Below are 11,873 nucleotides of genomic sequence, written 5' to 3'. Positions count from 1 at the left end.
GACTGGGAATCCTTGAGCATGCTAACTGTCCTTCAGTTTCCTCATCTATGAACTGGAGCATACTGCTTCATCTCAGGGGAAGACTGTAAGCAATCACTGAGAGGGTTACATGTTACAGTGGGCTACCCTTTGATTGTTAAACTATTTCAGCTCCCCACTTTTTCCTCCCCTGAAATATATGTCCATTTGGAAAGCAATATCATGTGACTAGAAAAAGTAGGAACCCAGACCCTTTTGTGTCAAGGTGACCTATAAAAGGAGTTGTGGAGTCTGACTTTCCTAGCAAACCTGTGGTCAGGTGTAGATAGAATAAGGCAAAAGCTAAGAGGCACTGGGCAGACTGACCAGAATCTAGAGACTTTGGCTACACACTTACAGGCTAACAATGGCAGATAGGGACCCATGAACCTTGAATAATCTAGCTCCACCTCCAATATCTCACTTTGATGGCTTGTGTTTTTACAGTTGACATTTTCTGGGTCTCTGATGGTATGTTTAGACTGGCAGAAGGAAGTAAAAACTCATAAATAAAACCTGACTATTGTGTTTGAATCTTATTAATCTATAATGAAGTCCCAGGACTTCAATGGACAAGTTTCATCTCCTAAAGATTGTGTGGCACCTGCTGCAGTCCTAGGTTGCCAATGTGTTTTATCACAGTACCTGCTGGCCAGAGAGGGTTGACTCCTCAGATACATACTGCTTCCGGATGGAGTAAAACATGGCACATTCTTTACTGAGGCTTTCAAAACATTCCTTTTCTGCATCCCAATTGACCTGGTCCGAAGAATTCAACACCTCAGAATAGGTACATGTTTTAAGTACACTTTCATTTTTAAATGAAAATCATAGCCTACTTAGAGCCAAAAAAACTAAATGTGATTTTTAGACATTAAAGCCAGACTGCTGAATACTGGATGAATGCTGGTGGGAATGAGAAGCTGTTTCACTCTTGTCATTTTTATCATTCCAAATGAAGGTGTGGTCATGTGCTCTCTCCCTCTAGCACACATGATGTATGATAGGCTTATTATCTGTGGGATTACTTACCTCGGTGGCTAGTCGAAGAATGAAGATGGGCAGTCCTTCCAAAGGGGGCACATAATTGTCAATCAGAAGAGGTAATCCAATCAGGTTCCCTTCCTGCTTGTAGGAAAAAGGCCAGGACGAGGGAACAAGAAATAATGCTATTGAAATCTAAACAAATTTCATGTCTTCAGTGCTTTCCTAGGCCTTGTTCTTATACCTGCCATGCTAGGTGACTGGGTACTTGGCTGGGTACTGGGGGCAGAAGCTGACATATAGCAACCTGTTTTATGGATCTGCTCACCAAAACCGAAAGCTCTAAAGCTTGAAGGGTAAAAGAAAGGGGGATGAGGGCTGATCTCACATTTAATGGCCTGCAGGGATATGGCTCTCCCTTGAGTCTGGGTCCTTACCCCTGGGGACAGGAGTAGGCATGAATGGATAATATAGCTGTGTAACCTAGAAATGCCAGGTAGTAGCGAGGATGTCATGTATGTCAGTCACATGCAGTTTCTGAGGAGAGGCCCAGGCCTGAATTGGAATTTGACTTTCATCTGAACAATGCAGCAGAGGTATAAGAATGGCTGTCACACCTCATCAATTTCCAAAGAGAAGTAGTCTGCAAGCATCTCAGCCTTCTTCTTCAGAAACTCAACAATGTATTCAGCTAGTCCTTCTTTGGGACCATCTTCCTCTGTCCAGCCACTCTCAGGACTATCTAAAGCCAGCATGGCGAGGTCAAAGAGTGGGGCTGGCTCCTAGGAAGGAGAAAGAATGTGAATGAACAAGCATTAAAAGGGCATCCAAATGAAACCACTGTCAGAATAACTGGTGAGAAACCACAAATTTAACAATCGCTCCCATTTTCTCCAGAAGAAATGCCTGAAGGATCCACAATAAAACCTCTTTCTTACCTAAGACGTGATAGACAAAAAGCATGCTGAACAGGTGGGAAGGGGAGGCCCTGGGGAGGCACTAGTTTAATAAAGAATTTACATTCGTATCTTTAGGAAATCACTAGGCAGATCATTTTTTTCTTTCTACAGCCTCATCAATAACTAAAGTAGGGGATGAAGAATAAGTTAAATCAAATGACAATTCAGATAAATCATCTGAATTATAATCAGATGAGGAAGAACAGTAAAAATCTATGGTTAAAAATATGATGCCTGTGGGCCGTGCCTGTGGCTCAGTCGGTAAGGCGCCAGCCCCATATACTGAGGGTGGCGGGTTCAAAGCTGGCCCCGGCCAAACTGCAAAAAAAAAAAAAAAAAATATGATGCCTGTAATCTCAGTGCTTTGGGAAGCCGAAGTGGGGAGATAACTGGTGGCCAAGCGTCTGTGACCAGCCTGGACAAGACAGCCAGACCCTATTCCTACAAAAAATAAAATTATCCAGGCATGGTGGTGCGTTCTTGTAGTCCCAGCTACTTGGGAGACTGTGGTGGCAGGTTCACTTGAGCCCACTGAACATCAGCCTGAGTGACAGAGTGAGACCTTATCTTGAAAAAAAAATTAAGATGTCTGAATTGTCTCCTATTTCTTTTTGATGTTGTTACTCATTCTTTTACATGTGTTCTAAGCCCACAGTACATTGTTAGTATATTTTCATAATAGAAGAGTCAATTAATCAAAAGGACATAAGAATCCTAAACATTTATGTGCCCAATGAAAGAGCTTTAAAATATATGAAGGGGCTTGGCGCCAGTAGCTCAGTGAGTGGCTAGGGCACTGGCCACATACACCAGGGCTGGCAGATTCAAACCCTATCCAGGCCTGCCAAACAATAATAACAACAAAAAAATAGCTAGGCACTGTGGTGGGGGCCTGTAGTCCCAGCTACTTGGGAGGCTGACGCAAGAGAACTGCTTGAGCTCAAGAGTTTGAGGTTGCTGTGAGCTGTGATACCATGGCACTCTACCAAGGGCAACACAGCGAGACTCTGTCTCAAAAAAAAAAAAGAGAACTGCAAAGCGAAACAGATTAATTTATAATTATAGTTGGAGGTTTCGATACCACTTTGTGGTATTTGATAGAACAAGTAGACAGAAAATTAGGAAGGATAGAGAAGGTTTGAGGATCACTATAAACTTCATATATTTGACATTTATAGAATTTTTTTTTTTTTTTTTTGAGACAGGGTCTCGCTCTGTCAACCAGGCTGGAGTGCAGTGTCATCATCATAGCTCACAGCAATCTAAAACTCCAAGGCTTAAGCAATCCTCTTGCCTTAGCCTCCTGAATAGCTGGGACAACAGGTTCCTGCCACAAGACTCAGCTAATTTTTCTATTTTTTAGTAGACACAGTTCTCGCACTTGTTACAGGCTGGTCTTGAACTCCTAAGCTAAAGTGATCCTCCCACTTCAGCCTTCCAAAGTGCTAGGATTACACATATGTATCACAATACTTGGCCTATTTATAGAACACTCCACTCAACAAGATCAGAACATAAATTCTTTTCAAATATACAAGGAACATTTACCAACACACATCATACTATGGGCCATAAAACAAGTCTCTTAAGTATAAAAAGATTCAAGTATATTCTCTAACCAAAATGGAATTAAATTAGAAATCAGTAACATCTTTGGAAAATCCTTAAGAAACTGGAAACTAAACACACAGTTCTAAATAACTTCTAGGCAGGTCAAATAAGAAATTAAAAGAAATTAGAAAGTTATTTAGACCTGAATAAAAATGAAAACTACATATCAAAAGTTGTGGGAAGCTGCTAAAGCAGTACTTAGGGAAAATTTATAGCACTTAACACCTATATTAGGAAAGAAGAAAAGGTCTTAAATCAGTGACTTCTACATCTACCTTAAGAAATGTGAAAGAGAAGGCAAACTAAACCAAAATAAGTAGAAGAAAGGAAATAATAAAGACCAGAGCACATTTTAATGAAATAAAAACAGAAAAATAAGAGAAAAATCTATGAAATCAAAAGTTAGTTATATTGATCTAGCCAGACAGATCAAGTTAAAAAGAGAAGCTTTAAATTAAAAAATTAAAGCCTTAATCTCAGGAATGAGAGAAAGGTTGTATCACTACAGATCTGTAGATCTTAATAAGAAATATTACGGAGTGGCACCTGTGGCTCAGTGTATAGGGACGCTGGCCCTATACACTGAGGCAGGTTTGAACCCGGCCCTGGCCAAACTGTAAGAACAACAACAAAAAAAATAGCTGGGCATTGTGGCGGGCACCTGTAGTCCCAGATACTCCGGAGGCTGAGTAAGAGAATTACCTAAGCCCAGGAGTTGGAGGTTGCTGTGAGCTGTGATGCTACAGCACTCTACAGAAGGCGATAAAGTGAGACTGTCTCTAAAAAAAAAGAAAAAAATATTATGAATAATTTATATATTTTAAAACTCAGATTAAATGGACAAATTAAAAAAAAAAAGCTAAAGCTCACCAAGAAGAAACAGATAACCTTAATAGCTCTATATCTATTAAAGAAATTGAATTTCTGAAGAAATCTCCAGGCCCCAATGGCTTCAATGGTGAATATACCAAACATTAAAAAACAATTTTAACACCAACTCTACATAAACTCTCTTAGAAAATGGAAAAGGAGGGAATACCTATCAACTCATTCTGTGAGGGCAGCATTACGTTGATATCAAAACTACATAAAGACACAAGTAGTTTTCTTGAAACTACTAACATTTGTGAACACAGATATAGAAATTTTAGCAAATCAAATTCCATAAGGATCATGTGTTATTACCAAGCAGGGCCCATCCCAGGAATGTAAGATTGGTTTAACATATATGAAAATCAATGTAATTCACTATATCCACAAATCATAAATGAACCATATGATTATCTCAATAGATTCTCAAAAAGCTTTTGAAAAAAATTCAATATCCATAAGTAAATAAAAACAAGGAATAAAAGGGCACACTTCCTCAATCTCATACCTAATGGTGAAAGAGTGAATACTTTCACCTAAGATCAGGAACAAGAGAAAGATTTCCATCATTAACACTGTATTCCATTGTACTGGAGGTTCTAGCTATTGTAATCAGTCAAGAGAAAGAAAGGACTTCCAGACTGGACAGGAAGAAATAAAACTTTAATTCTCCGATGGTATGATCATCTATGTTTTAACAGAAAATCTGAGAGAATCTACAAAAATTGTATTAGAGCTATTAAGTGAGTTTAACAGGGTTGCAAGGTACAATACCAATGTACAAAAATTATGTGAATTTCTATACAATAGCAATAAACAATTAGAAATTGAAATAATTTTGTTTTTTTTTTCAGACTGAGTCTCACTCTTTCACCCTAGGTAGAGTGCTGTAGCATCATAGCTCACAGCAACCTCAAATTCTTGGGCTTGAGCAATCCTTTTGCCTCAGCCTCCCGAATAGCTGGGACCACAGGTGCCTGCCACAATACCCTGCTAGTTTTTCTACTTTTAGTAGAGACCAGGTCTTGCTTTTGTTTGGGCTGATCTCCAACTCAAGCAATCTACCCACTTTGGCTGCCAGAATGCTAGGATTACAGGAGTGAGCTACTACACTTGGCTGAAAATATTTTTAATAACAATATTAAAATTGTGAAATACTAAAAGATTAATCCAACAAAAGATTTTCTTCCTAAATTGATCTATAGATTCAACACAATCCCAATTATAATCCCAGCAGACTTTTTTGAAGAGTATGTCAAATAAAAGAAGAAGATATGAACACACAGGTAGTATGATTTTTTTTTGTAGAGACAGAGTCTCACTTTATGGCCCTCGGTAGAGTGCCGTGGCCTCACACAGCTCACAGCAACCTCCAACTCCTGGGCTTAAGCGATTCTCTTGCCTCAGCCTCCCGAGTAGCTGGGACTACAGGCGCCCGCCACAGTGCCTGGCTATTTTTTGGTTGCAGTTTGGCCGGGGCCGGGTTTGAACCCGTCACCCTCGGTATATGGGGCCAGCGCCTTAGCGACTGAGCCACAGGCGCCACCCGGTAGTATGATTTTTAACTCTAAAATTAGGCATTCAAACAGTCTTGGAAGAAACAGACTAAAATTGTTAGTAAGGTTTGTTTGGACCATGGCTATAGAAAATATTTACATTTTTATCCCTGTTTTCTTAAGCAGGTACATATTAATTTCTATAATTAAAAAAACACCTCCATATTAAAATTATACAATAAAGAAACTATCCTAAGCATATTTAGAAAAATTTTTTTTTTGAGACAGAGTCTCAAGCTGTCGTCCCTGGTAGAGTGCCGTGGCGTCACAGCTGACAGCAACCTCTAACTCTTGGGCATATGTGATTCTCTTGCCTCAGTCTCCCAAGTAACTGGGACTACAGGCACCTGCTACAATGCCCCACTATTTTTTTATTGTTGCAGTGGTCATTGTTGTTTTAGCTGGCCCAGGTCTGAACCCACCAGCCTAGTTGTTCGCGGCTGGCATCCTACCCACTGAGGTATGGGGTGCTGCTGCATATTTAGAAAATTTAATATACTACAAATAAGATACTAGTGTAGAGCTGCTATTTTCAGAAATGAACAGTTGTTGAAATTGCAGAAGTGAGAAGGAGATAAACTTACCGATAACCTCAAAACACCAAAATTGGCAAAATCATAAATGAGTATCTGGTAGAACAGTTCTTCACTGAAAATAAAAATGAAGTGACTTTAATGAAAAGATGAATCTCTATTTGAAAGTCAGGCAGTAGGCAGAAAATGGGAGAAGTAATCCCTAAAACATGGCTGGGACAAAGAGATGGTTCTGCCTGGCTGTGAAACCTTATTAAGAGTCTAATAAAAATTTCTTATTCTTCCAAAGAGCTGGGAATCCCAACATCTGCTCTAACCAGGGCTGTGGGTAACCCCCCTCCACAGATAGGTTCCAACATTGAGACTAAGGCTTTTTTGCTATCACTCGTGCTCTGTCTCACCCCTCTGGTGTTTAAAAGAGTTTTTTGTTTGCTTATTTTCCCCCCGTTTACCAAGAATCCTATAAATCACTTTTGTACAACTCACTCTTGAAAATTACATGAAATATACAGGAGGACAGAGAGTCTTCCTAAATGACCAAAAATAGGCATACGGCAGGATTGTTCTACATTAATATGAGGTTTAGGGTGACACACTGGCTGGCAACCATCTAAAAGCAGCTGTGAAGTTATTGGGCCTCTTTGTCTACTTGTCCTGGCAATGAAGGCCTGTTTGCTGTCACCCTTTCTGTGCTGATGAAACCCACTAGCTATTTTGGTGGCTAAAGTAAGCCTTTGCTATATTCCCAAAGATGGGAGAAAAATAGTGCCTCCCCCATAAGACCCTACTGCTTATAGCAGATACTAGAATTCTTTGATAGCACCAACCTCTCAATACTTGGTTCACAGTCAATATTTACATTTACTGAACACCGAGCTCCTATCTAGGACTAGGCATCTCAGGTTATTTCTTATTTTCATAAAAAGACTCTTGCAAGTTAAGTAACAGTATCCCAATGTACAGTTGAGAAATCTGAGACATAGTTAGGAAAGTAAGTTATCCACAGTCATGTAAATGGGAAATGGTAGAACCCAGATTTGAAACCACATCTGTCTGACTCCAAAGCCTGTGCCCTTTCCAGCTACCTCATGCTGCTCTCCTTAGTTCTTTGTGCCTGTGTTCCCTGGACCATTCTCTAGTGGCTCTGTTTGTTCACACACTCATTGATTTACCTAAGTTTGGTGGTATTCAGAAGGTATAACTTCGTCTGATGCTGTGCTAAGGCCCACTGAGGATTCACACAGCCCACGAAGGAGTGGTTTCGCAACATCTCCCGTAGAACTGGAAAACAAAAGCAGAAACAAGACAGGTAATTATTGGAATCCTACCAACACCTCTTTGCAGCCCAAAGCACCAAGTACCAGAATTAGAGACATGAAACAAGTAAAGATACCTGAAATGAGCCTCTGGCTGAAAACAAACACAAATGAGGTATGACATATAATTAACCTTTTAAAATGTAAAAAGGAATTACTAAAAGATTAAGGGATACTCAAGGATCAAGGCCTAAGACAAAGCAGAAATTCAGAGAAGTACTGGTATCTTTAAAACAGCTTTTATCCAAAGGCTTTAAAGGAATATTAAGAATCATGAACTTTAGTTTTCCCAGCCCCTAATGGTGGCAAAAGGAGGACAAAAGCCTAGAGATTGTTTGAAATGTGGAGTCTAATAGAAGACCATTTCCCCAACACATGCAGCTGAGACCCCCCCAAAGGCTGAAACCTCTATGTAAATGAAAACAGTATCATGCCCAATGCCTATTCGCCTCTCCTTCAAAGGGCATTAAGCAACATTGCCACCTAAAGTCTTAGTATTAGAAGCAAAGAAAAATGACATCCCTGAGAATCTGTAACCACAACTGGTCTTCATATGCTTTTGCAGCATTATTCATACTAAGCAGGTTGCCTGAAAACCTTAAGTAGAAATTTTAAACCGACCAGGGCTGACTGTTCCTCTAGGTCCCTGGTAGCATCAAATGTGGATTCTCTCTGGAGAAACTCATCTTTAGTCCAGATTTCAAGTGATTCCCCATAGATGAAGTACCAGGAAGTAGTAATAACAAAATTTACAAAATACACAAAGGCACCAAGAATTAGAATCAAGAAGAAACCACAGAATGAGATCCACAGAGGTTTCAGAGATTGGAAGTATCAGCAAAGCAAAGAACATAAAATAAGTATGTTCAGTATGCTAGAGAAGTATTAAAACTATGAGTAAGCAGCAGGATATCATCAAAAATGATGGAGGATATTTCAAAAAGAATCAAACAAAATTTCTAAAATTGGAAAATATAATGATTTAAATTAAAAATCAAGAGAGACTTAACACATTTTGGGAGGCCAAGGCAGGTGGATTGCTTGAGCTCAGGAGTTTGAGACAAGTCTGAGCAAGAGTGAGACCCTGTCTCTAAGAAAAACAGAAAAACTAGCCAGGTGTCATGGTGGGCACCTGCAGTCCCAGCTACTTGGGAGGCTAACACAAGAGCATCTCTTAAGCCCAAGAATTTGAGGTTGGTGTGAGCTATGACACCATGGCACTCTACCCAAGGACACAGAGTTAGACTCCGTCTTAAAAAAAAAAAGAAAAAGAAAAAGAAAGCTTAACAGTAGATTTGACAGAAGTTGGTGAGGTAATAAACTGGAAAGTAAATCTAAAAAAATTATCCAGAGGCCGAGGCGGGTGGATTGCTTGAGCTCACGAGTTCAAGATCAGCCTGAACCAGAGTGAGACCTTGTTTCTAAAAATAGCCAGGTGTTGTGGCTGGTGCCTGTAGTCCCAGCTACCAGAGTGGCTGAATTAAGAGAATCACTTGAGAAAAGTTTGAGGATGCTGTGAGCTGTGATGCCACAGCATTCTACAGAGGGTGACAAAGTGAGACTCTGTCTCAAAAAAAAAAAATTATCCAGAATACATCAAAGAGAGATAAAGAAATGTTACGTATGAAACCAGAGCTTATACAATATGGAGCACAGTAAATAACACAACTCAAATTCCAGAAGGGATTGAGGGGAAGGCAGGGAAAGGATAATGTTAATATTTAAAGACGCTGAGGAAAAAAATGTCTGAGAATATCTCAGAAGTAATAAAAGATACCAAGCCTCCGCTCTAGGAAGCTCCATAAATCCACACTTGATACACAGTGTTACTACAGATTTTTTTTTTTTAAGATGGAGTCATGCCATATGTATCATCCAGACTGGTCACAAACTCCTGGCTTCAAGTAATCTTCCTACCTCAGATTCCTACCCCCTTCCAGAGTTGCTGGGACTATAAGTGCAAGCCACTGTACCTGGATTGCTACAGCGTATTTTTCAGAGAGAAAAGAGAAATTACGTACTAAGTAATAAAATATAAAACTTTCCTTGAATTTTCAACAGCAATAAAAAATCAGAGGATGACAGAATATCTTCATTGTACTAAGAAAAAATAATTGTCAACCTGGAATTTTAACCACTCCCAAGATACTTTTCAAAATAAAGGTGAATTAGACAAAGCAAAAGTCAGTTTGACACTGTTATTGTTTGAATATCTGTGTCTCTCCAAAATTCATGTGTGGAAATCCTAAACCACTCTCCCACGATTGGGAATAGTGCCCTAATATAAAAAAGCCTAGAGAGCTAGCCAGCCACTTCTTCCAGGTAAGGATACAGCTAGAAGGTACCATTTATGAGGAAGTGGCCCTCACTAGACAGTGAATCTGCTGCTGTGCTGATCTTGATTTCCCAACCTCCAGAACTGTGAGAAAAAAATTTCTTTTGTTTATTAGCTATCCAGTCCATGGGAATTTATTATAGCACCAAAGGCCTCACTGAACAATCCTGATGGACCATAAAAGGTCTCAGGGAAAGAATTATGATCAAATAACATTTGGTAAATCCAAACAAATTGATAGTAGCAATATATTATGGAACAAGTAGATACAGGCATGCCACTGAAATATCACAGGTTTGGTTCAAGATCACCACCATGAATTTTTGGTTTTCCAGTTCATATAAAATTACACCATACTGTAGTTTATTAAATATACAACAGCATTATGTCAAAAATATATAAATATTAATTGAAAATACTTCATTGCTAAAATGTTAACAATCATCTGAGTCTTTAGCAAGTTACAATCTTTTTCCTGGTGGAGGGTCTTGCCTCAATATTGATGGCTGCTGACTGTCAGGGTAGTATTGCTTGACAGGTGGGGTGGCTATGACAATTTCTTAAAATAAGATAACGATGAAGTTTGCCACATCAATTAAGTATTCCATTCATGAAAGAATTCTCTGTAGCACGTGTGCTGTTTGATAGCATTTTCCTCAAAGTAGACCTTCTGTCAAAACTACAGTCAGTCCTCTCAAATGCTGCTGCTACTTTATCAATTAAGTTTATACAATAATCTAATTATTATTATCACCATTTTGTAGAGATGGTGTCTGCTCTTGCTCAGGCTGGTCTCAAACTCCTGAGCTTAAGCAATCCGTCCACCATGGCCTTGGTTTAGACAATATTCTAAATTCCTCACTGTCATTTCAACTATGTTCAGAGTCGCTTCATAGGAGTATATTCCATCTTAAGAAACCACTTTTTTTCACTGAATTTCAATGGCCCCAAACCCCCAAACCAGAACACCCCCCCACCCCCCGCCAACAACAACAAAATACTATCTTGGCTTAGCCATAGAAAGCAACTCCTATTCAGATTTTATCATGAGACTGCAGCAATTCAGTCACATCTTCAGGCTCCATTTCCAATTCTAATTCTTCTACTATTTTCAAAACATTGTAGGTACCTCCTCTACCGAAGGCTTGACCCCTCAAAGTCTTTTATGAGGATTGGAATCAACTTGTTTCAAATTCCTGTTAATGTTGATATTTTTGCTTCCTCCCAGAAAATACAAATGTTCGTCATGGCATCCAGCATAATGAATCCTTTCCAGAAGGTCTTCGAAGTATTTTTGCCTTGATCCATCAGAGGAATCACTATCTATGACACTACAGCCTTAGGAAATGTATTTCTTAAGTAATAAAACCTGAAATTTGAAATTACTTCTTGATCATAAACTATAGAATGGATGTCATGTACCAGACATGAAAATAGCATTCTTCTCTTTGTAATATCTCCATCAGAGCTCTTGTGTGACCAGATGCACTGTCAAAGAACAATAATTATTTTGATAGGAATCTTTTTTCTGAGGAGTAGGTCTCAATAGTGGGCTTAAAATATATATAAACCATTCCATAAACAAATGTGCTGTTATACGATCTCCAATGTTCCATTTATAGAGCACAGGCAGAGTAGATCTGGCATAATTCTGAAGACCCTTAGGGTTTTTTGAATGATAAATGAGGATT

At 39.1% G+C, this 11,873-nt stretch overlaps 1 protein-coding gene across 2 annotated transcripts in view; it reads right to left on the bottom strand.

Moving 5' to 3' along the window:
• Positions 1-11,873, bottom strand: part of MLH1 (mutL homolog 1) — a 55,429-nt gene that overhangs the window by 2,456 nt on the left and 41,100 nt on the right. For both annotated transcript variants that reach the window (XM_053600280.1, XM_053600281.1), the window contains 5 exons: positions 7,704-7,812; positions 6,583-6,646; positions 1,620-1,784; positions 1,051-1,143; positions 664-777 (listed from right to left, as the gene is read on the bottom strand). In XM_053600280.1, the coding sequence (XP_053456255.1) occupies positions 664-777; positions 1,051-1,143; positions 1,620-1,784; positions 6,583-6,646; positions 7,704-7,812 (545 nt within the window). The remainder of the gene's footprint in view (positions 1-663; positions 778-1,050; positions 1,144-1,619; positions 1,785-6,582; positions 6,647-7,703; positions 7,813-11,873) is intronic.

Source organism: Nycticebus coucang, chromosome 8 (genome assembly GCF_027406575.1).
Source record: "Nycticebus coucang isolate mNycCou1 chromosome 8, mNycCou1.pri, whole genome shotgun sequence".
Lineage (NCBI taxonomy): Eukaryota > Metazoa > Chordata > Mammalia > Primates > Lorisidae > Nycticebus > Nycticebus coucang.
The sequence above is the reverse complement of the archived record's forward strand: the minus strand, read 5'-3'. Positions and strand labels throughout refer to the sequence as shown.